This window comes from Pteropus alecto, unplaced genomic scaffold (genome assembly GCF_000325575.1).
Source record: "Pteropus alecto unplaced genomic scaffold, ASM32557v1 scaffold109, whole genome shotgun sequence".
NCBI classification, from domain to species: Eukaryota; Metazoa; Chordata; class Mammalia; order Chiroptera; family Pteropodidae; genus Pteropus; species Pteropus alecto.
In genome coordinates, this window is record NW_006494608.1 from 6,203,061 (window position 1) to 6,229,476 (window position 26,416).

Consider the following 26,416-nt stretch of genomic DNA (forward strand, 5'->3'; position numbering starts at 1 on the left):
AGAGAGAGAGAGAGAGAGAGAGAGAGAGAGAGAAAGAGCGTAAATCAAAACCTAGGGCAAGTAACTTTACAAATCACCTTTTTGGCAGGTTTTGGAATACTTCTCATTTTTTTCTCCTACCCTTAGGTGCCTCGGGGAAAACATTTCCTACTTAAATTGACTCTCGCTTTCAGGTGTGCCTTTACATGCCCTGTCTGCTGCCTGCACCTCTAAACAGCCTCTCAAATCCCGGTAAGTTTCACCTTCCATCTCACTGGCAAGTTGGCATATTTTGGATTAAGTGAAAGTATCAGCAAGCTCAGAATTTGTTAATACATGGGGAACCAGCATAGAATATAATATATCAGAGCATAGAGCATAATTATTACTTTTACAGAATGATCAATAATCAGATAACATTACCCACAAACATGTATACATAATACAGTATCCAATGGGAAAAGTGAAAGCTGAGCACATAGTGGGATGTAGCCAATGATTTGACCTTTTCTGTTCCTTGAGGGAAGCTTCAAGTGAGGTAGTGCCGAACTGCACAATTTTAAATTATGTACTTGGAAAATGCTTATTTTATCGTGGTGATACAACTTGCGACAATTTAGAAAAAGTGCAAATTCTATAGAGCTATCCATATCGTCAAAATATTTCTGTTGATATTCTAGGTGTGTGTAAATACTAAGTTTTAAGAAAGCATGATGTCTGTTCTAATTCAAAGAAAAGTAACTTTTATAGCTTCGAGTTCTGCGTTCTTCACTGTGAGGCAATTTAGGCAACACAGCTGAAATGTTTAATGATTCCTGGTATAATATGGAAAAAAATGTGTTACCCAAATAAGGGAGAGTTAAACATAAGATTTCTATGAAAATTGACATTTTCAGATGTATAAAATAACTCATTTGAAGTGTGCCAGAAAAAGAGTTAAGAACTAATATAAATATATTTATTATAATTGTCCCCTGTGTTAGATATTTCTGTTCAACTTGCAGAAGACAGGAACAGCAGCCAAAACAGGAGTAGAATGCACACCTTTTCTGCGGAGAGTCTGTTTATCAAAAGCTTTTGCACCCATGAGTCTAGGAGCTAGGCAGTTTAACATTATATGCCCCTTCTTCATGTCTTCATCTGTTTCATTCAAATTATTTTGACAAAAAAGAGCAAACTCTCTGATAACGTGTTGGCCTGAGCACAGCCTTCAAATGAGGGCCAATGAGGTAATATTAGATAACAGTTAGTAAATTAAAGTCAATTAGCAATGCCAGAAAGTTAGTTATCATCAGTTTTGTATATTTTACTGTTCGCTGCAACACATCATGCATTTTAAGATCTATTTATTGCAACACTTAATATATTTTAAGACCAGCTTCATCTAGCAATATTCATTAAACAATGACCAAAATGTACCCAGGCCCTTTATAAATAAATGTATATGCTTTTCATTCAAAGAATGGGATATTATATTTATTCATTCCAATTATTTTTGCATATATCACTTAAACTCACCAATGAATTTAGCAAGAAATAATTTTCACATAGCTCCTGCGAGGCCTTGCAAATGTCATCTCTGGTAAACCAACCAGAAAAGGGGCACCAATTAAATGGACAGCTTGAGGCAGGATAGATGAGATCATCACAATGCCTGAAATTGTGCTGTATGCGCAACTGTTGGTTTTATAATGCCTAGGTAGTTGATTTTAGATGACAGAACTTCTAAAAGTTGCCAGACTTACTATAACACTCATCTAGTTTGGGGTGTAGATCACCTGAATCGTGAAAGAAAACAAGAGAGTAAGGCTAGAGCTGAGCAACTTATGAAAAAGGGTGGGGTGACAAGGCCCTGGCTAAGGGTACTGAAGCCATCTGCAGGGTTTCTCACACTCAGCACTAGTGACATTTTGGGCTGGATAATTCTTAGTTAGGGGCTGGGAGCTGTCCTGTGCATTATAGGATATTTATTTAGCGGTATTCCTGGCCTCTACTCACTAAGTTGTCAGTACCGTTCCCCCATCTCTATTGTGACAGCCAGAAATATCTGCAGACATTGCCAAATATACTCTATGGAGCAAACCAACCCCTTGAGAATAACTGCACAGCACTTTTTCTGAGAATCAGAAAAGCCAATATGGGCCTAAGCATTTGCAGCATGATGATAGGGATCAGCTGTAATTCATCTTCACTGAGAAAGAAGGAAATTATATTTCAGGAGGTAGAATTGAGGGGAGGAGTAAGGAATTAATTTGTAACAGGAAGTCAAGAGTTCGCTTGCATTATGACATAGAGGAGTAAGAAAATTAGGGATGATTTAAGTCCCTTTACCATTTTATTGGGTCATTTCAGAGAGAATAGCAGCCTGAATTAACCAGAATTAACTCATCTCTTCATTCACTATGCCTTGGGAATTTCAGACATAGCTAGATTAAAGAATTTTAAAGCCCAATGTTGGTATTCCTTTGGGGCCACTTTCATTACTAGAGTGGAGGAAAGAAGCCAAGGACTCCATCCCTTTTCACCCATCTTCCCACTGGGCCCTAAAAAATCCCATTCTGTGAGTGCTTCGGGCCATAGGCTGGTGCTTCTGACCGAAAAACTATAAATCCTTCACTGAGCTATGATATTAAAAAAAAAAAAAAAAAAAGGACTATTGGTAAGTGATTAATCTATAGTCTTCTTTACCTCCCAAGTGTTTCCTATTACAATATTTAAATTTTCAAATTTCTAGACAGCCCCAGTTTCACACTGGGGCTCTGGGAAGTAATATATATATATATGAGAAAGTTGGGAAACAGAAATCACAGAATAAGGTTGTGGGACAAGAGGCAGGAAAAAAGTTAGCACCAGAGAACACCCAAGATTGGCAATTGATACAGGGACTTTAAAACCAAGGCTAAATCAGGCCCTACAGTGAAGGGGACCTCCAGGGCACAGCCTAGGACTCCAAGTGAAGATAGGTGAGGTGAGGTTAGTGTAACAGCCAGTAAATAAAAACCAAGCTAGAATGCTATGCATGCAATTAGTGTTAAGGTTAGACACTGGTATATTTTAACACAAGAAATGCAAACTACAATGAATTCAAGTCGACAAATGTTTTTGATACCTTTCTAAGTACTTCTAGGGACAAAAAGATGAATGTTTGCCTTTAAGTGCTTATAATCTATTAGGAAGTTTTAGACAAGGTCATAAAATTCTTTTAAAGCAGAATGTTTCTACTTCTATATATTTATCCAAGAGAAATGAAAATATATAGCCATACAAAAACTTGTAGATAAATATTCATAGCAGCATTATTCCTAATAGCCAAAAAGTAGATAAAACCAAATGCCTACAAACTGATGAATGGATAAACTGTATGTGGTATATCCATATGATGGAATATTATTCAGCAATAAAAAGGAATGAAGGTCTGATACATACTACAACAAGGATGAACCTTGAAAATGTGCTAAAGAAGCCAGTCACAAAGGACTACATGTTGTATAATTTTTATTTATATGAAGTTTCCAGAATAGGCAAATCCATCAAGAGAGAAAGTAGATTGGTAGTTGCCAGGGGCTGCAGGAAGAGGCAGATGGGGGCTAACTGCCAAAGGATATGGAATTTTTTGCTTGAGTGATAAAATGTTCTAGAGTTAGACAATGGTGATGGTTGCACAGCTTTCTGAATATATTAAAAGACACATTAAAGGTGACTTTATATATATATGATTGTCTCAGTAAAGCTGTCACCAAAAAATAAAAGGATGAAAAATAGAATATACTTTATGCCTTAAAAGAGGTAGTAAGTGCTGTGGAGATAAGAATACCCCCACCTCAGAGACATGAGCAGTTTCATAGGAGAGACCTCATCTATGAAAGAAAGAAAACTCTCCTTTTTTGTTTTCTCCCTAGAAGCTTATGAACAATATAAAACCTTCTATTCTGATGAGGAAATTACTTTTGAATATTGGGGGGCTAGAAAAGAAGCCCATTTCTGAGCAAGCTCTAAGAAGAACATGCATACTCAGACAGGAGCAGATCTATCCACTTGCCCTGCAATGTCTAACTGGGGGAGCAGCCAAGCCACACAGTCAGCTAAGAAAGCTCCTGCCACTGAGTAGATTCTCATGAAGTGTTAGCTACTGTCCCAGAAGCAGCAGCAGCTCTGATTTTCATAGTATGGACTTCTGAGCTACTTAGGACAGTGATTTATTAAACTTGAGCATATAGCAGATTCACCTGGAGGGCTTGTAAAAGCACAGAGTGCTAGGCCCCATCCCTAGAGTTTCTGAATTAGTAGGTCCTGGGCTAGGGCTTGATAATTGGCATTTCTAACAAGTTTCCAGGTGACACTGATGCTGTTTATCCAGTAGGGTGACCAACATCTGGGTTTGCCCAGTATTCAGGGAGATTCCCAGGACCCGGGGACTTTCAAGGCTAAAACCAGAAAAGTCCCAGACAAACCAGCATGAATCGGTCACCCAACTAAATTCATGAACCACACTTTGAGGACCACTGTTTATGGAGATAAGATAAAATTTAGATTTGAAGGGTGAGAGGAGGAGGAATCCAGAATGACTCTTGAATTTCTGACCTAATAACGTCAGTCTATGGTAATGCCAGTAGGTCCCAAACCTTGCTATATCTTGGAACCAACTGGAATTTTTAAACCATACTGATGCCCGGACTCCATCTCCCGATATTCTGATTTAATTGGTAAGAAATGTTACTTGGGTGGCAGGATTCTTAAAGCTCCCCAGGTGATTCTAATGTGCAGTAAAGTTTGGGAACCACATGCCTTTCTCTTAGAATTGAACCCATGAGGATAGCAGGTATGTGGGGCAAATTAATGAGTTTTAGGTGTTCAGGAGCCATTGGTATTTCTCAACCTGGATTGCATATTAGAATCCTGTGGGGAACATCTTTTTTTAATTAATTTATTTATTATTTTTTTAAAATTAAGTTTATTGGGATAACATTGGTTAATACAATTATATAATTTTCAGGTGTACATTATCATTTGACATCTGTGTATTCTGTTGTGTGTTTACCACCCAAAGTCCAGTTTCCTTTAGTTACCATATATTTGACCCCCTTAACCCACTTCCCCCCAAACCGTATATTTGACCCTCTTTACCCCGTCCACCTCCCCTTCCTCCACCACCCCACTAGTAACCACTAGTCTATAGTCCTCTAGTAACCACTAACCTATAGTCCACGTCCATGAGTCTCTGTTCGTTTGTCCTGTTTATTTGTTGCTTTTAGGTTTATAGCCCACATATAAGTGATATCATGTGGTTTTCAACTTTTTCTGTCTGGCTTATTTAGCTTAGCATGATTATCTGAGGTTCATCCATGTTGTCACAAATAGCAGTATTTCATCTCTTCTTATGGCTGAGTAATATTTCATGGTATATATGTACCATAGCTTCTTTATCCAATCATCTATTGTAGGACGTTTCGGTTGCTTCCATGTCTTGGCCACTATAAATAATGTTGCTATGAACATCGGTGTGCAAATATCTTTTTGGAAATGGGTTTTCAAGTCTTTGGGGTAAATACCCAGTAGAAGGATTGCTGGATCACAGCAATTGGTAGATCAATTCTTAGTTTTTTGAGGAAACTCCATACTGTTTTCCATAGTAAAATTGGTGAGCTGTACCAATTTGCAGTCCCACCAGCAGAGTATAAGGGTTCCTTTTTCTGAGGAGCATCTTAAAGACATTGACACATGGGTCCCACCCCTAAAGATTCTGATCGAATTGGTCTGGGTTAGGCCTGAGCATTGATAGTTTAAAAGTCTCTCCAGGTATAAATCATAAAATATTATCCAACTTTAAAAAGAAAGGAATGAAGCCTCTAGGCAGGAGTTCTGAATCCAGGACAACATCAGAACTGGGGATTTCATGTCATCAAAAAAGTGTAGCTGGATAATTGATCGAAACCACATGCTTTGACCAAGGAAAGGGCAACAAGATTGTCACCTAGAAAAAGTGCTCAGGGTCAGGTGGCCCACACAGGATGGACCTTCCTAAGGCTCCATTCTGGATTCTCCTATAGGTCTTTGCAAGGTTTTCTATGAGGCTATTAGTCCAAAACTGCAGACTTTTATAACAGAGGCAGATCATTTTCAGTTAGAAATGCTTCAGGAGGGGATGCTTCTCAGTAATTTTCTTATGATATTTGACGTCCAAATAACCCCCAAGCTGTGTAAGTAGCTTAGATCACAGACTGGGAAATTTGCCTAAAATGAAGCCTTTCAAAACACTCTTTAAAAGATTTTATAAGGAAGCTGGCATCTGAGTTTTGGAGAGTGGCATGCAAGGCAAAGGAACTGGCATGAGAAGAGAGTTCAGCAAGCAGGAACAGGAAGTGATGTTCTCGTGTGTGAGTGCAGGAAAGTGAGATTAGAGGGATAAGGATGTGGGATTAGCAGGATAAACAAAGAATTCTTTAGAAAAAGCCTTGAAGGCCAGAGTGTCAAAAATAATTCTCACTGGCAAATATGTGACAAATATTTTTTACACTACTCAAATAAATACATTAAAATGATGAGGTATGATTTCTTTGCTTTTTAAATTGACAAAGCTTTAAAAATCCATAATGCTCACTGTTAGTAATGGCTCAGGTCATAGGCTCTTGGTGAGTATAAATAGGGACAAACTGTCTGAATGACGGTTTGATGGTAACATCAAAAGCTTTACACACACATGCTCTTTAATTCATTATTTCCACTCCATTTGATATATCCTGGGGAATAATTAAAAGGCATATTAAAGGTGTCAATTAAAGATATGAACAAAGATTTAGCAAAAATATTTATAACAGAATATTAGAAATAAAGTACACATCATCAGGACATTTGTTAAATAAATTCTGGTTCCTGCATTCATAGGAATATTATCCAGTAATTTTAAACACTGATGCAGAAGAGCCTTTTACTTTTTCTCCTCCCAGTCCACGGAGATGCATGTATACTCCCATGTATGTCAGGGCTCCCACAACAGTGATTTGGGGGGCCCTCTATCTAGAGGGACATAGTGAAATCTAAAACAAGGACACATGTTTTGTTTGTGGAAGCCCCCAGTTGATCCTGATGTCCCTCACTAGATTGAAAATCACTCCTGTAAAAATGTATTTGTTGGTACAGAAAGATGTCTGGGATATATTGATTGGAAGAAGTATATAATGTATCATTTTTGGAAAATATTTACATGCAATGAAAAAAGTATGGAAGAACCACTTTTCTCTAGGTGGTGGTACTATGAATAATAATTCCTTTATTTTGTCCATTTGATTTTTCTATTTTTTCAATAATGAGTTTACACTAATTGTATAATTTAAGTATTTTTTCTAAATAACAAGATGGGCAAAAATAGGTTGAAATTAAAATATGCAAAGAAAATTACATTTGTTTCTTATTATTTCCTACAAATGATCATATTCTGTAGTCTCAAAATAGACAACAAATATTTGTAAAAATTGTATACATTCTTATTTTTAAAGGAATTGGGCTCTATCAGTATTTTGTGTCCCTAAAGGGTAAGAACCATCAGACAAAATTTCAAATCATTAAAAATTCAGGTCGATTATTATCTTTCAGTGTCTAATTTTAATCTCTTTTTTTTTAACCTAGCAGAATTCTATTTAATCATTTTCTGACAAAAGAATGCAATTTCAACTGACCTTTTTTCTGCACCTTGGTGAGTATGTTGAAATTCATTTTCTGCTTTGTATTGAATTGTTTTAAAATATTTAGTAGAAATAGTTTTAAAACATATTCACCTCTTTTTCCTATGCTATTTTATATTTGCATGGCTCTTCTGTTGTTTGTGTCAAGCAACTAAAAAATTCACTCGAATATGTTCAGTATCCATGCATAGTTGTTTCTATCATTCTTTAATGGAATATTATCATCAGCAGATAAGTAGAATAAGATACTTAAAAAAGTAAAGTACTGTTAGATTCTTAATTTACAAATATAATGCATTTTAAAAATAGCTCTGCTTTGAATGTCGTGCTTGTCCCAGAGATGAAGTTTCATGAAGGATTTACAGGCAAAATTCCCTCTTCTAACTAAGCAGCAGCTCTGAGCTACAAGGCCAAATTCTCCATGCCTCTGCTGTGTTTAACAAGCTGAGAATAATTTACATTAGTCATAGAGAAGATGTTTCCAACAATTACTCTCTTTGATCCTGATTATAACAGACCTGCTTTTGGTTACTAAGTACTAACTAAATTGCTTAGAATCTTCTCCTCAAAGATTCATACTGAATTTCTTTGCAACAGCAAACTTTAAGAATCTCATCTTTTAATTTTGCAATTTTTAAAGCCTGAGGCAGTTTCTTAGTTAGATTAGCTGGTAATGAAGGAAAGAACAGCTCTAGATGGGAAATGCTCTCTGTTGAAAATTCTCTGCCTCAGAGAGGTGAGTCACAAGCCAGTGGGAGTGAAGACTCATTATGCTGCACTCCCCAGGACAATCTAGATTTGGCCTCAGATAGTCAGAGAAGAGTTGTTTAATCTACATCTGCCTTGGACGTTCTCTTTGGGACTAAACCAACATTCAAAATCAGAAGCAACCACTGATTTTGCTGTACCTACTCCCCAGCCTCTATAGAGGATAATTTATACCTTGCCAAAGTTCTAAACCACCCCACAGTTGCTCAGAAAGTCCTTCTCAATCAGGAGTCCCCTCTCTCTGGAAGAAAGATCTTCAAAACTAAATTAGCTTGGGCAGAAAAGATCCTGGACTTCTAAACCTAAGGTACTCTGATCTAGCTCAAATCTCTGGAGTTGCCTATGGTTGAATTACCTACCAGTTTAACTCTACGTCATCAACTTGGGCATTTACTGGTTTGTAGTTTGACCATAGGCATTTATATAAATACTGGAACATATTTAAATACTTTGTCTTGCATTCTGACTAAGGAAAATAAGGGGAAAGAATCATAAAATGCGCGTCAGCCCCAGGTTTTGGGAACTGGATGCAAAGTGCGAACTTTATCTAATGTACATTCTTTATACATTTTCTTACTCATAATAAATGTGTGTGAGTACATAAATGCATGGGTGTATTTACAGCCCCTAAAAATTTGAAGTACACTTTAAAGTATATAAAAACATCTCATGTGTTTCAGAAAATTATAACTATACAAAATTACTGAGAGATTATATAATAATGGTTATTTCTACAAAGCAATCCTTCACTTTACAGAAAATTTGCTGTGCATTTTCTTTAAATGACCAGATCTCTTATAGTCATTATTAATAAGATCCTATTTTCAAACTGTATGTCACTTTTAAGAAATATGTTGATTTTTTAAAGACATAAACACCTTTATTCTCTGAATCAGTTCCAACCTATTGCTAATATAATGATCTGGCAACTGAATTATTAACCCAGGAAGGAAATTGCTGAGTGTGTTTATTTTCAGGCATGAGGCTTTAACTACTTACATTTCTAGCCACTTTTTGCCAAATATTTTAGACCTGAAATTTATTTAGAATATTACGTAAATAATAATAGTTCACTTTCCCTAAGTCCCAGAATAATTTTATTTCTGAAAAGTACACACCTGATCAAAACAAGTTTGGCCAAGTCAGTTTATAAAAACAGGTTAAATCTCTAAGGCAACAATTCCAATAAAATAAGTCAGGATGGAACTTGTCTAAAAAATAAATCCCTGGAAGGGAAGTCTAGTTAATCCACATGTAAAATTAGCAGAGATTTTATACCTGACCTCGTTTCAAAAAGCCTCTGTCAGTTGGAATCCAAACTTCTGATTAGTTATTTGTCTAGAAAATAAAAGGAATCTGTATTTGGGCTATTCGGTGAATAAAAGGAAAAATTCATTTTAACCAATCTAGGATCATTTATTATACAATGAAATAAAAAATTTATGATGGAGCTAAATTTCTTCACATATCTATTTCAAAGAAAAGGAAGGAAATGTGCCTTTGTCTTAGAATAAGAATCTTTGCAATGAGGTTGAAGATAGAAAATTCCCCGTTCAAACTGACATTTGTAATCCGTGGGACAGGAGACATTATGTATCATATTCTTAGCTGTAGAACTGTGATCTATGTATGATTACTGCCTGAAAATAATCATAAAAAAACCAGAGGGAAAGAATACTTGAAGGGATAGGGGCAAAATGGCATAAATGATAGAAGTTTTGTTCACCTCCTCTTGTGACCAAATCAAAGTAGTGACAGAAACATGGAGCAAACAGCAAGCAGAGTCACCTGGGGTCTAGGTGAACAGAAGCCCTATGACTAGGGAGAGAAATAAGAAATCATCTTGCAATGGTAGGAGGTGGGACGGAGCAAGGACACAAGGCTGCCCAGTTCCCAGTGGCTGAGTGGAACAGAGTCTACTGAAGCTGCTGCCAACAGCTCCAGACATTCCTCTTAAAGGGACCATGTCCAAGACCAGAATTTTGCGGTGACAGACTCACTGGGTCTGAGCACCAGCCCTGCGTTGGCTGCTTGGGGGAACCAAGGACTTACAGAGGGATACTAAGTTGTTGGAGTGAGAGCCAGAGGCGAGTCCCTCTCCCAGGCAGAAGTGCTGGTGGTATCCAGCTGGTGCTGCTTCCCCACACTCCCAGTGTGGGGAAGCAGCACCGCCATAGCTGAGACTTCTTCAAACTGAGTAACAGAGGTCGCTTCGCTCAGAGGATTCTCTGAGACTCCGCCTCCCCCAACTCACAGCCCCACCCAAGCCACATCCAGGTGTGTTCTCTGCCAGTCCAATGCTTCTTGCCAAGCAGCTCCAAGACTCACATTGGTGTCAGCTGACCTCGGTTTCTGGCATGGCCTCTTGAGGCAACTATAAGCACAGCATCTGTGGATCGCTTAGTGAATCTTAACTGGTGGCCCCAGAGGGGACCAGGCTGGGGCTAATCTTGGCCTGTAGCTGAACCCCTCTCAGAACTCCTACTATAAGGTGCCAATGGACACCTACTATAAGAAGCCACACTAATAAGACTGGGAGACTTAGGAGCTTTGCTTACTACATAGAAACAGACACAGAAAGGCAGCCGAATGGGAAGATAAAGAAGAAGAAACCATATGAGAGAACAAAACAGAGATCCCGGAATAATGGAGTCAAGCAATCTAACAGAAGCTGAGTTCAAAATACTGGTTATAGAGATGCTCAATGAACTTAGGGGAAGTGTAGATGAACTCAGTGAGAACTTTAACAAAGAGATAAAAACATAAAAATGGAAATGGAAATTATAAAAGGGAACCATTCAGAAATGAAGAACGTATTATCTGAGATGAAGAGTATATTAGAAGGGATCAACAGAGTAGATAAGAAAAATATCGAACCACCAATATAAAGGATAGGGAAGCCAAGGACACCCAAACAGAACAGCAAGAAAAAGAAGCCAAGACTATAATAATAATTTAAGGAGCCTATAGGACACAATTAAATGTAAAAATATCCATATCATAGGGGTAGCTGAAGGAAAACAAGAAGCCAAAGATCTATTTGAAGAAATAATGATAGAAAACTTTTCTCACCTGGTGAAGGAATAGACATACAACCCCAGAAAGCTCAGAGAGTCCTAAAAAAGATGAACCCAAAGAGGCCCACACCAAGACACATCATAATTAAAATGTCAAAGTTTAACTACAAAGAGAGAATCTTAAAAGCAGCAAGAGAAAAGCAATTAGTTACCTACAAGGGAACACCCATAAGACTGACAACCAATTTCTCAAAGGAAACTATGCAGGACAGAAGAGCTTGGCACAAAATATTCAAAGTGATGAAAACCCAGGATCTACAACCAAGAATTCTTTATCCAGCAAAGCTATCATTTAAAGTTGAAGGACAAATAAATATTTTCCCAGACAAAAAAAAAAAGCTAAGAAATTCATCATCACCAATACTGATTACAAGAAATGTTGGAGGGACTTCTTTAAGGAGAAAAACATACAAAAACACATATCAAAAACATGAATAAGGAATGGTAATAACTACATTCCTATCAAATGGAAAAGAATTAAGTGCTCCAACCAAAAGATAGAGTGACTGAATGGATATGAAAACAAAACCCCTACATATGCTGCCTAAAGAGACTCACTTCAGATTAAAAGATGCACACAGACTAAAAGGAGGAGGATGGGAAAAGATATTGCCTTGACGGATCTAGAGGGTACTATGCTGAATGAAGTAAGTCAGATAAAGACAAATATCACATTATTTCACATATATGTGGAATCTAAAGAACGAAATAAACAACAGCAGCAACAAAAACAGAAACAAACCCATAGATACAGAGAATATTTTGAGGGCTACTAGAGAGGAGGGAGGTTGGGGAGATGGTGAAAAAGGACAAATGGATAATTACAAAATAGTCATGGAGATATAAAGTGCAGCATAAGGAAAATAGTCAACAACGTTGTAATAAATATGTAAGGGGGAAGAGGGGCACTAGATTTAGTGGGTTGACCACTTTGTGAATTATATAGATCTCTAATCACTATGCTGTACAAATGAAATTAATGTATTACTGTATGCCAACTGTAATTGAGAGAAAAATTCATTGAATTGTACAATGTAAATATTAGCAACTAATTATCTATTATATTTCAGTAAAGCTGTAAAAAAAGAATAGCTTATTTGGGAAAGGAATACATAAGAGAAAAAAACAGTATTTTTCAAAAGCCTACATTTTGGAGGACAAGTTGAAGGAAAGAAATACATTAGATGTAAAACGAGTTTATAAAAAATTCTTCATATTTTTACAATTTAGAAAACTGAGGAGAAACCAAGCTTAGTTCATAGTGCAGTAATTATTTTTCATTTTAGGCCGATCCTTTCACACCTTTCTGTTGAAATCGGGTCTTGGCATAAATTTTCATGTCTCAAGAGAAAAGAGTGTAAGAGCAGTTGGAACAGGTCAAGTTTGTATTATTTTAGAGTATGGGGTTTACTTGATTGACCATCCAGAAGCTGATGTGATTTGAAGGGAGAGAGGATTTGTGTTTTGTTTTTCTTTTCTTTTCTTTTTCTTTTTTTTGAAATAATTACAGGTTCTCATGCAGTTGTTAGAAACCATACAGAGATATTCCATATACCTTTCACCCAATTTTCCCCCAGTGGTAACACCTTCCATAACTATAGTACAATATCACAACCAGAAAATTGACATTAATATAGTCGATCGACTTTATTCAGATGTCACTAGTTTTACATGCACTTATCTGTGTGTGTGTGTGTGTGTGTTAATTCTATGCAATTTTATTCACATGACCATCACCACAATTAACATACAGAACAGTTCTATCACCTTGAGGATCCTTAGTACTACCCCTTTGTATCTATCCCCACCTACTTCTCTCCCTGCCTACCTAACCCCTACAATCTGTTCTCCATCTCTATAATTTTGTCATTCAAGAAATGGAATTACGCAGTTTATAACCTTTGAGGTTGGCCTTTTTCACTCAGTATAATCCCTATGAGATTCATCCACATTGTTTCATGTTTCAACGATTCATTCCTTTTTTTTTTGCTAAGTACTATTCCACGGTGTGGATTCACTACACTTTGTTTAACCACTTACTCTGAAAGATCTGTGTTGTTTCCAGTTTTTGGCTATTATAAATAAAGATACTATGAACATTTATATACAGATTTTTGTTTGAAGGTAAATTTAATTTCTCCAGAATAAATATTTAAGAGTGCAATTGCTGGATTATATGATAAGCACATGCTTAGTTTTATAAGAAACTACCATACTTTTCTCCCAGAGTAGCTGTACCATTTTACATTCCCACTTTCCATTCGCTGCCTCACAGCACACTCAGGCTCAATTGTGAATGCAGCCAATGTGCAAATTCTGCCTCCACTGACATAGGCAGTTTTCCTGACAAACAGACAAAAGTAGAGGTGAATTAAAGATCATTGAATACCCGCATATACCATTGACCTGACATAAGATTTGTAATGTGGACATGACATTCCATTAGAAGTCAGTAAGTAGTCTGTCAGTTACTGGATTATATGACAAGCACATGCTTAGTTTTATAAGAAACTACCATACTTTTCCCCCAGAGAAGCTGTACCATTTTACATTCCCACAAGTAATTGTTTCTCCACATCCTCTCCAGCAACTAGTGTTACTGCTATTTTTTAAATTTTAGTCATTCTGATAAGTATGTAGTGCTATCTTATTGTGGTTTTGATTTGCATTTTCCTAATGGTTAATGATGTTGAACATCTTTTCAGGTGCTTATTTGCCATCTGTATATCTTCTCAGTGAAATGTGTATTCATGCCACTTGCCAATTTCTCATTGGATTGGTTTTTTAATGTTGACTTTTAAGAGCACTTTATGTATTTTAGATCAAGTGCTTTGTCAGATATGTGATTTGCAATTCATTTTCCCAGTCTGTAGCTTGCCTTTTTACAAAGTTTTTAATTTTTTAAAATTTTGATGAGATCAAATTTACCAATTTTTCTCTTTATGGATCACACTCTAGTTGTCAATTCTAAAAATTTTTTGCCTAGCCCTAAGTCTCAAAGATTCTCTCTTATGTGTTATAGGAGATTTATAGTTTTATATTTTACATTTAAAGCCATTATCCATTTTTTGTTAATGTTTGTGTGAGGTTTGGGGTACAGCTCATTATTTTGCCTATGGATGTCCAATTGCTCTATCACTATTTGCTGAAAAGGCTATCCTTCCTCCACTAAATTGCCTTTGCACCTCAAAATTTAGTTGAGCATATTTGTGTGTATCTATTTCTGGATCCTTTATTCTGTTCCATTGGTATATCTCTCTATCAATATTACATTCTCTTGTTTACTGTAGCCACAGTAATATCAAGCAGTGACTTTCAAAATTATTTTAGCTATTCTAGGTCCTGTGTCTTTCAATCTGCTTTATTTCTGCAAAATTATCATGTCTATAATTTGAAATGCAATCAAGAAAAAACTAGTGCCTAGATTTTGGCCTTGAGAATCAAACAGAAGTCTAACCTTTAAGCCAAATTTAAAAAGTTACAATACTGTCCTGTTCGAATATACCTTAAAAGAAGAAATATAACTATTTCTATAAATAGCTATCAATAAAATATTATAGTGGACTCACATTAACTTTATATGTGTATTAATCTTAGACCTGAGCCCTAGTGAGATTCTACTTTGTTTTACTCAATCTTCCCAACAGTAAACGAATCTATTAATATGTTATGGATTATAAAATATAACTTTAACATAAAAGAGCAAACCCTGTAGGCAAACCCTGCAGGCAAGAAATAATTTAGATTACCCTACCCACCCTACATTCACATATAGAGGTTTGACAGTTATCTTAACTCAGAATTTAACATTTTAAAACAAACAGAACTTTAAAAACATTTTTTAAACTGAGATTAAGAATATTATCTCAGAGGCCACACATGAAAAGTAGAGAATTGAGTTGATAATTGAGATAAGGTTTCCCTTGCAATTATGTTATCTCTCTTGTGACCAAAGCCCTTTAGGACAGATCTGTTGGAGAGCAGGTGTCAAGGGATAAGTGTGCTACACAGACGGGAACTCAGTCTCTCACTTTATCCCAAAGGGTCATGATTTGTTCCATGGTGCATATGAGTCCAACAATCCAGGTTATAAAGGAGTCAATTGAATTTACATGTTTTAGGAGAAAATTATTCCTCAAGGATTTCTTAAATTCTCCAGCTGATTTTGTACAGGTTGGAACAACCAGTAGAAGAGTAGAATTCTCCTTCTTCATAGATGTGCATTAGTCTTTGTGCCAGCACAGAGAAGCTGCCTCAGATCAGGTTTCCTAGAAGCAGAGCCTGAGACAGGGATTTGTATGCACATGATTTATGGAAGGAGTACTCTGAGGAGCAAGAGTAGAGAAGTGAAGATGGAATATGGTCCCATCTGGAGTCAGTCTTCAGCCTCCTCCCAGGAGAGGTTCTGATCATAAATTGCACTGTGGAGTTGATCCCAGCCTGAGACAATCGAGCCAGCCTTCAAACTGTATATTCCTCAGGCATTGGCTACAGGCTGGCCCAGATGGGGACATGAATGCAGATGGTATAACCTCCCAGGCTGAAAGATTGCTATCAGCCTGAGGGCACCAGTAGCATTCACGACCAGGGTCATAACGATCAACAGAACTGGTGTTAACAATAAATGGGCCGTTAACTTTCTGACTTAACCAGTTACTTCTTTAAGCTTTCTGCTACCCTTAGACTGCCTTCTACGTAGCTATTTCTGTTGTGTTCAAGGGTTGGTCAGTTATACAAAAGCTGAGGATGAATGCAACAGGGGCGCCTGTCATCCTACCACCGGCAACCTCCTGGTGGGCCGCAGCACACAGCTCATGGCTTCTTCTACCTGCGGGCTAAACGGAGCCCAGAAATACTGCATCCTCAGCTACCTTGAGGTGGGTTGGTTCTTTGTTTACTTGTTTGGACATTATTTAATCAATGACATAGACTTTTCCAGGTACATCTGGGGCTGTCCAGACAACAGTTAAGGAGGTAACACTCCTTCCTGAACATCTGAGACACAAATGATACGATTCAAAGTCCAGAAAACCTTGACAGATTAGAAAATAGGGAAGATCTGACTCATCTATTTCTTGTTATCTTTAGAATTAGATATAAAAGACTGTTGGTTTCAGTCTTTGTAGGAAATTACTATAAAATGTGCTATCCTATTTGTCTGCCTTAGTGACAGCCATAGAATGAACGGTGGAGATTGCAGACCTCCCAGGAACTCAAGGCCATTATGTGAAGCAGGAGTTCTTATTCTCCTCCCTTAGAGATAGAAGGTTGTGGAACTTGGAATTCTTTGTATGCCAGCTTTGCATTGCCACTTGGAAATCGTCTTGCCTAAAAACCATAAAATCCCGATGTGAACATTATTTTACGGCTGTTTTTTTCTTAAAGACCAGTTTTATAAAAGGACCTGTTGCTTTATAGAATTTTTTCTTCCCTGTGCTCTGGAAGTAAAGCAAGCACCCAAGGTCATCTGTGCATCATACCTGTTGAAAAGCCTGAGGAAATCACTTCAATCCTTCAATGAGAGGATGTGCAGAAAGGAAGTTGGACACAAGCCAGTGTTAGTGGCCTGGGCTTTCCATGTATTGTTCATTTAAGGCAACTCCTGGAGGCCTCTGGGAAATGCTTTATATTCTAATTGTTTTTTAGCAAAAGAAGATGATTATGAATAAGTGAAGACAATACCATAGTGCTTAGCGCTGTTCTAAGTTTGGGAAGTACTTGTATAAGAAAACAAATTCTCTACGTATGCAAGGAAATGACACTGCTGAAGTTGTGCTCAACTCTGGGTCAGGTGGGATGGATGGCACTTCAAGTGACTTTACAAAGTCTAGGTCCTGTGGACAAAGAAGTGGTTCTCAACTCTAATATTAAAAACTTTCCAACACTGGCATCACCCATCCTGTTCTTCAAGCACTGGCATTTACTAACTATTGTCATAGCCAACTCATGACATACTCAGACATTAATTAGAAATTGATGTTTCTATATCCTAATTTCAAACCACCAAAAATAGAAGTAAATCAAACTTCAGAGGCCTCTTTTGTCTAGAGAATCACTGAAATCTTAAAAATCTTAGAGCTGGAAAAAAATCCCAAAATATCTTCATAGTATCATAGGTGGAGCTACAAGTGTTCATCTACATAAGCATGGAGAGTGGGGTTTTTTTCCCCATCCGTTATCTAACAAATTGCTACCAAGCAAAGCATTCTCTTCTGAAGCTCAAGTCAATATTGCCCCACAGTTTATCCAAGCTGAGTCTCCCGCTTACTGACTACAACTAAGCAGCCTCCATAGACAGCACCAGCAAAGACTGTGCTTCCAAATTGTTTACAGAGAGAATGGCCCACAAACCCTGAAGTTCCCCCAGTATTACTGGAAATACTTTGAAGTCTTGACATCTTTTGGTAGACTTATAGGGCTTCTTTTAAGATAGGTCTGGGTCAAGCCTCTCCATATGCAGAATTGATCTAGCTTCCATTATTCCTTAATTTCCAAAGGGCATTTTTGTTTTCTTCAAGTATAAGGCTTATGGTAGCCAGTGATTATAAAAGGATTACATGATTCTCTTGAAAGGCTGATTCACTTTGACAGACTCCACCTAAAATAGTCATCAAAATCATCATGTATTCATTCAACAAATTTTATTGAGCATCTACTGTGTTCCAGACACTATTCTAGGTAAAGAGAATACAGCCATAAACAAAACAAAGTCCTTGCCTTTATTCAACTTAAAATCTAATGATGGCAACAGATAATAATCCAACACTATCTAATAGTTTTAAATAGTGATGAGGTCTTAGAAAATATTATCAAGCAGGGTAAGTAAGGCCTAGGGAGTGGCAGAAGCCATAACGATGGGAGGTGGTGGTATTTAGAAGTCAAGGAAACTCTCTCTGAGATGACAGTATTTAAATGGAGACCTGAAAGAAAGGAAGGAGCAAGAGATAAGAATATTTAGTGGAGGGCTTGGGGAGACTTGAGAACTCTAAGGCAGGAGAGTTCTTGGTGAGCTCAAGAAAGAGCAAGGAGGGTAGATAGAGCTGAAATCAAAGGAAGACAGGCAAGGGAGTGGCCCTGGTGAGATCATGTAGGCCCTTGTAAGCCATGGTCAGGACACAAACTCAAGCAATGTTCACGGGACCCTGCCAGCACATTTACTATTGTAGGCAATTTTCAGCGCAGAGGATTGTTATAATAAACAACTGCTTCCTAAAAGCTTTGCAAATATGCTCCTTCAGAGTCCCACATATTAGCCAAGAAGAACTGTGCAGGCCATTGGCAGTCTTTTGGAAATTTTGTATTTCCTTAGGAGTTTTAACTAAATACAGCTACAGGCAGACTCATTCAATTAAGCAAATCCACAGGCCAATGTTGGCTGTTGTAGCCTTTGAAAACCCATCCCAAACAAAACTAGTTCCAATTCACTAATAAGACCTTCTAGTCTGTGAGACAAGAGAGTGTGACTCTGTTGTGAGTTTATGAAAATCTTTTACAGAATTCACATGTGTGATGTAAATGTTTTGGCACTGGAAGCTTTTCTGCCAAAAACTATGTTTGAGAGAGAAAAGATGATGGTTGCAAATAACCTAGTGGCCCATTGTTTCATTAGTTTCTTGCCAAATATTCTTTTTTTTCCTAAAGGAAGTAATTTCACTCAAAGAGTATGTCCTAATTATTTCTCTATAGTTTAAAATAACTTCCAGATCATCTGCCTACATTATGAGAAAAAAATTATTTCCACATTTATTTGCATTTTTACCCCAAATATATAAATTTATAAAATTTCTGTTATATTTTCATTTCATTTGTTATTGTATTTAAGCACCTATTGATGGAAAATTTGATGTCTTGTTATTTCCTCTGCTTTCTATTTTTAGCCAGATTGAAAGACCAATATGGTAAGTACAGCTTGTTTTTAAATTCAGATCAACAATAAGTAATTACAATTCTTTTTTTTCCAGGGGGAAAAAAAATGCTTCATCTGTGACTCCAGATTTCCATATGATCCACACACCCAATCCAACAGCCACACCATTGAGAATGTAATTACAAGTTTTGAACCAGATAGGGAAAAGAAATGGTGGCAATCTGAAAATGGTATGATTAAGTTTCTTTCCAATTTCTTATTTCTTTAAATTTTTAATAAGACACCTTTCAGTATAATTTTAACAATGTCACAGCAAGGAGTTATACGGGAATAGAACACTGTCCACCAAGAATGTAGAGTCCTGTATAAGAACAAATTTTCTTTTCATTTTAAGAAAGATTATTTTCCTCTAGAGAAATCAAAGTGTATTTTAAGCACATATTCAGAATGTTTCATTCTTCCCATGTGGGAGAAGAAAATATCTCTGCTTTCTTTTGTTCTTTGTAAAAAAAATAAGAAAGTGTACGAGGTGTTAATAAATAAAGCCCAATATGAAACACACTAAGTGGAATTAATAACACTAGAGAAAGAGCGAGTTCACATCATGTGCTTTTTCCTTCTTCAACACATAAAGGAAGAGAGAAAAAGGACATTTCATTTCTTACTGCACGAGGGTTCCCTTTTCTCCACATCCTCGCCAACACTTGTTTGTTGATTTATTGATGATAGTCATTCTGACAGTTGTGAGGCGATGATACCACACTGTGGTTTTAATTTGCATTTCTCTTATGATTAGTGATGTTGAGCATATTTTCATATGTCTATTGGCCATCCGTATGTCCTCTTTGGAGAAATGCCTATTCAGGTCCTTTGCCCATTTTTAATTGGATTGTTTGTTTGTTTGTTTGCTATTCAGTTATATGACTCTTTTATAAATTTTGGATATTAATTCTTATCAGATGTATCGTTGGCAAAAATCTTAATTCAGTAGGCTATCTTTTTGTTTTGTTGTTTCCTTTGCTGTGCAAAACTTTTTAGTTTGATGTAGTCCCATTGTTTATTTTTGCTTTTGTTTCCCTTGCCAGAGGAAATATATCAGAACAAATATTACTAAGAACAATGTCAGAGCGTTCACTGCCAATGTTTTCTTCTATGAGTTTTATGGTTTCAGGTCTTACATTTAGGTCTTTAATCCATTTTGCGTTTATTTTTGTATATGGATATAGAACATATTTTATATATGTTCCATTAATCTGTGTCTGTTTTAATGCCAGTACCATGCTGTTTTGATTAGTATAGGCTTGTAGTATAGTTTGATATCAGGTAGCATGACACCCCAAATTTTGTTCTTCTTTCTCAAGATTGCTGTGGCTTTTTGGGATCTTTTATGGTTCAATATAAATTTTTGAATTATTTGTTCTTGTTCTGTGAAAAATGTCACTGATATTTTGATAGGGATTGCACTGAATCTATAGACTGCTTTGGGTATGGACATTTTAACGATGTTAATTCTTCCTATTCATGAACACAGAATATGATTTTATTTGTTTATTTGTTTATTTTCTTCAATTTCTTTCTTTTCTTATAATTTTCTAAGTACAGATCTTTAACTTCCTTTGTTAAATTTATTCCTAGGTATTTTATATTTTGATGCAATTATAAATGGATTTGTTTTCTTAATATCCCTTTCTGGTAATTCATTATTGGTGTATAAAAATGCAACCGATTTCTGAATATTAATTTTGTTTTCTGCTACTTTACTGAATTTGTTTATCCATTCTGATAGTTTTTTGGTGGACTATTTAGGATTCTCTCTATTTATTGTCATGTCTTCTGCAAATAATGGCAGTTTTACTTCTTCCTTTCTAATCTGGATGCATTTTTTGTTGTTGTTTAGAAAAAAAAATTTATTTGAACATATGAAAGGAAAATTTAGAGATACCAGTAAAACAGAAAAGCTCCTTTATTCAGTGACGGGGGTGATCCTCACAGGTTTCCTTGAGCAGTGCCAAGTGCTGTGTGCCAGCCTGTGGTCATGAGTTTTCGGCTCCGACTTGGAGCCCTGAGAAGCCTGTGTTTGCAGCAGGAACAGGTTCCGTTCACAAGAAAGACAGCCAGACAAGCGGACTTGCAATGCTGCTTCTCACATCCGGGTCCTCGACAGCACAGGCTCGCAGAATGTGTGTCTGAAATGAAAATTTGGATGCATTTTATTTCTTTTTCTTGTCTGATTTCTGTGGCTAGGACTTCTAATACTATGTTGAATAAAAGTGGTGAAAGTGGGCATTCTTGTCTTATTCCCGGTTTGGATTCTAGTTGACCCTTTCTAGTGAGCATGAGGTAGTTTTTACCATGGTCACCTGTCTTCATTGATGAATGGTGCCATTTTCAATTTGTAATTGTTATCACCCACATGTTCAACATTTATTCCATGCATCCTCAGAGAAAGAACGCCTCTCTGTCAAAGCTGATTACATAGAACAAGGGCTCTTAACCAAAAACTTTAGAGAAGGGAAAGGAGATATTTTTTCTAGAAAAGGTTAGAGGCCGTTGACATAGAGCCTGGAATGTGGCTGCCCTCTCAGCAGCAAACCCTTTCCTGAGCCATTCATCTTAGAATGTAAGCTGTACCCCAATTCACTGCAGTCCAGCCACTGTTCTCTAGAGCTGCAATGTTCAATATCATAGCCCCTAGCCACATGGGGCTACTGAGCCCTTAAAACATGGCTAATTCAAATAGAGATGTGCTATAAGTATAAAAACATCCTGGATTTTTAAGACTTAGTTGGAGAAAAATGTATAATAAAACATTACTAACTTTTAAAAATATCGATTACATGTTGAAATAAGAATATTTTTGACATATTAGATTAAATACATTAAAAATAATTTCATCTGCCTATTTTTACTTTTAAAAATATGCCTTCCAGAAAATTTTAAATGACACATATGGCTCATATTTCTATTGGACAATGCACTCTAGAGAGAACAGGGCTTCTATTGTGTCCAGATTGGGGCCAAGTCTCCACATCCATGCTAGAGACAGATGGCAGCTAACTATCTCAGTGCAAAGTCCTGGCCAGGATATCTCCATGTTCTCCTCAGCCATAGAGGAGTCCACAGATCCTCACTCCAATGGAATGCTCCACATTGTATTGTATGCTAAGTAATAAGAAAACTAGTTCAAATGATTGTTAGCAGCTATTGGAAGAAAAGAGTGTGTCAATTTTATCATTCTCTGGCTTGTTAGCTCACATTAGTGTGTTGTCAAGATTCTTTGAGTTCAAGGAAATGAGCTCTCTCGTTCCACCTATGGGAAATGTCTCAGAACTCCCATGGTGATATGTAATACTGCCACACTGTGGCCATGTGTACTGCCACCGAAACATGGATGAGGACACAGGGTAAATCCTATATTGCTCTCACATAGACCTTCTCCTGAGCAGGGAACAGCATGGGAACCCACACCAACAGATTAGGAAATCACCAGCCATGTGATTTCAAAGGGTTTAACATGGTAAAGGATTAACATGATAAAAGAAGGAGGGAGGGTCTCTCATAATCACTGATTTTCTTCTTTCTGTATTTTTCTTTAGGTCGTGATCATGTCAGCATCAGATTGGACCTAGAGGCATTATTTCAGTTCAGCCACCTTATCTTGACCTTTAAGGTACAGATGTGTAGACTTGCTGCCCCTTTATGTACTTACCAAATGCTGGGCTTATCTGGAATTTCGCTTCCTTGCTTCCTTGCAGAGAACAAAAAGCTGTGTAAATCCAGACTTGATCTTTGGCATCTGGGTTTTTGTTCTTGAATAGGAAAAACAAAACAAACAAAAAAAACCCTGCTCAGTAATTAATAACTTATATGGTTAACAACAATAACAAAATCTTAGAGAATATATAACAAAAAGAAAATGCCAAGCAGTGTGGGGGGTGGGGGAGGAGTAGGGCAGAAACTGGAAATTATTTAGGGAGACACGGAAAGATCAAAAGAGGAAGAAAAATTAAGGGGTTTTTATTAGGGTTAGTTAGATACCAGAGACAAGTCCTGTGCTATAGTTATTCTCTAATCATTCATCAAAATTCTAATTTTTATGTCATGCCTAGTGCTGTTATGTGCTATTATGGTAATAAAAGATGAATATAAAATAAAAAGTTATAAAAAGTAAAAAAAAAAAAAACCAACTTCAAAGAGCTCACATCTGTCATGGATACAAGCACATATGTGAATTTAAAATTTTAATACAGATTGATAAGTGCAGAAATAGATGTATGATTAGCATAGATGAGGCTAATCTGCCCTGGGGAATCAGGGTAAACTTCATGGTAGATTTTGAAGGATGTATAAAAGTTTGCCAGAGAAATATTCTAGGCCAAGAAAACCACACGCAAATCACTGTAAAATATCAATTACATTATCCTTTTAAAAATTTATATGCCATCTTTCTTCAATTAATAATTCACACAGCCATAAACATTTTTAAACGGAATTAGATTCTAAGGCAAAGTATGTGCTCAGAAATACTTGCCCACTTATTGGAAAGAGATTATGGTGTGTTCATTATATAATAGATTTTAAAAGATACAAATAAAGTTTGGAAAAATAGAATTAGAAAATATAGATGTTCAATCTGGAGTGGGTAATAAAATCTACCTTTGTGAAGCATAACAAGTTTAACTCATTTTTTCATAGACTTTTCGGCCTGCCGCAATGTTAGTTGAACGTTCTGCAGACTATGGACGCACCTGGAAAGTGTTAAAATATTTTGCAAAAGACTGTGCCACTTCCTTTCCCAACATCACGTCTGGCCAGGCCCAGGGAGTGGGAGACCTTGTTTGTGACTCCAAATATTCGGATATTGAACCCTCAACTGGTGGTGAGGTAGCATTTCCTTTACTGGATTTCTTTGATATAAGCCTTTATAACCACCGCCCACCCCCCCCAAATTAAACCTTTTTGGTTAATGTGGTTAATTTAGATAAAAACAATTTAGGTAGTGTTTGCTGAAATATAACTTGAGCTGTTGGTTTTTTAAAATTAAAGTATCTAAATTGAAATGAGTCCTGAATTCATCTCCAATTCAGATAAATAATAAATACCTTCTACGAAACAACCCTGCACAGAGTGCCCAGTTGAAGGTGAGCAGGGGCTACAATCCAGCTTGGGCACTGGAGTGCAGGGAACCCAGAGGAAGGAGCATCTGTTTCTAACCCTTGCAAGGGAGCATATAGTGGTAGCCCTGGAATAGTTGTCATATCTATGCTCTATAAACCACCACTCAGGTGGAATCTGCCAGGAACCTCCCCCTGAGCAAAGCGGGTCACTGACAGAGGGTGAGGGTAGGAGTGGGGTGGGGAGGTATTATCTTATCAGGTAGTATAGATAGAATTGGTGACATAATACAACTCCAGAATCCCCTGCCAGATCCAAATAGATGCTGACCTGCTGAATTGTGACCTCCATCACTCCACCCCAGGATCCCTTTTCACCAATGGTATCATGACTTCTGCCTATATGGACGACCTGTGCATAAAGAGCCAGAATGAGTGACTATTTAATAACTTATTCATTTTTTCTTGGTACTTTTATTCATATGAAAACCCAAACAATAACCTGTATCTATGCCAGTAGAGAGACGATGGTTTGGCCTTCTTGTAAGATCAGGATCTCTTCTTTAAGAGTATATATAACAACAACAATTCTTTTTGGGTAAAATACTATAAATTTACCTACATTTGTTTTACAGGTTGTTTTAAAAGTTTTGGATCCCAGCTTTGAAATAGAAAATCCCTACAGTCCCTACATTCAGGGTATGAATTACTTTATATTTTCCACACCTATTTCTTTTCTAAAATTTCATATTAGGAATATTCCTTGTCATTGCGTTTTTATGATGCATTAAGGGGATGTCATCAAGAAGGGCACCCTGAACTGATACAACCTAAATGCACTTTGACTTGTTATTTTCATTATTTTCCTTTTTCTAGACCTTGTGACATTAACAAACCTGAGGATAAACTTTACCAAACTCCACACCCTTGGGGATACTTTGCTTGGAAGGAGGCAAAATGATTCCCTTGATAAATACTACTATGCTCTGTATGAGATGGTGGTTCGGGGCAGCTGTTTTTGCAACGGCCACGCTAGTGAATGTGGCCCAACGCAGGAGGTGCGGGGAGATGTGTTCAGCCCTCCCGGAATGGTGAGTTATAATCTGAAAGGGCAGTTGGCTCTCTTACCATTCCATCGCTCAGTGTAGATCAGACTCTATATGTGGGGATCAACAATCAAAGTGCCAGCCTTCTGTTGGGGCAGGTATGATTCAACCTGGCCTGACAGGCCATCCAAGGGACCTTCATTCCAGCTCTCTCACCAGAGACTCTTGTGGATTCTGCCACATATGGGCATCACTGAACTCATGAGCAGAATTTATAATTTATTATTTCAAGATAGCCCATCTCGCTCTCTTTTTGTTATTTGTTTTGTAAAGAATGGAGATTCGGTGGGAAAGACTTATAATTTCACATGCATTCTCTGACAAAAATTTATTGAAGATCTGTTGTACTTAATGCCAAGGTGTTTGAGTAATATCTGATACTATAAAAATGGTCACTCCAAGTTACATTCTTACACGATGAATAACTATGTCTTTGTAGTGAAAATCTCTTCCATTTTAGGACTAGTCTTAGAAGAGTGATACAATAGAATTGTATTTTTATGCCATGTCCAGAAGGTGTGTCTACTAAATAATTTTAAACTATTAGTCATAATCAGACAAGGCTTGACGTTGAGGCTATTGCACCTTGCTACTCAGTTATCTCCATAGGTTTCACTGGAAATAGAACTTCCTTCTTTGAATTTGGACATTTAGGGCAGTTTGTGGAGAATCACACATCTTTCTTTCTGTTTCCTAATTCCCTCTTTTCCTTTATGCTCCTAAACCACCCTACCACCTTGAATGGACACACACACCCACACACACACACACACACACACACTCTTCATCCTGTCCCTCAGTGTCCTGATTGCTGCTATGAGCTGCC

The 26,416-nt window shown here is 37.1% G+C and overlaps 1 protein-coding gene across 2 annotated transcripts in view; it reads left to right on the top strand.

Annotated features, from left to right (window-relative positions):
* The first annotated feature begins 134 nt into the window (after positions 1-134).
* The window catches only part of LAMB4 (laminin subunit beta 4), a 99,867-nt gene continuing 73,585 nt past the window's right edge, over positions 135-26,416 (top strand). The window contains exons 1-8 of one of the 2 annotated variants that reach the window (XM_025041942.1): positions 135-231; positions 7,603-7,669; positions 16,223-16,380; positions 19,465-19,600; positions 22,967-23,040; positions 24,066-24,254; positions 25,120-25,183; positions 25,361-25,575. In XM_025041942.1, coding sequence (XP_024897710.1) covers positions 7,636-7,669; positions 16,223-16,380; positions 19,465-19,600; positions 22,967-23,040; positions 24,066-24,254; positions 25,120-25,183; positions 25,361-25,575 — 870 coding nt within the window. In that variant the 5' untranslated portion in view covers positions 135-231; positions 7,603-7,635. The remainder of the gene's footprint in view (positions 232-7,602; positions 7,670-16,222; positions 16,381-19,464; positions 19,601-22,966; positions 23,041-24,065; positions 24,255-25,119; positions 25,184-25,360; positions 25,576-26,416) is intronic. The other variant, XM_025041941.1, reaches the window with a different exon arrangement.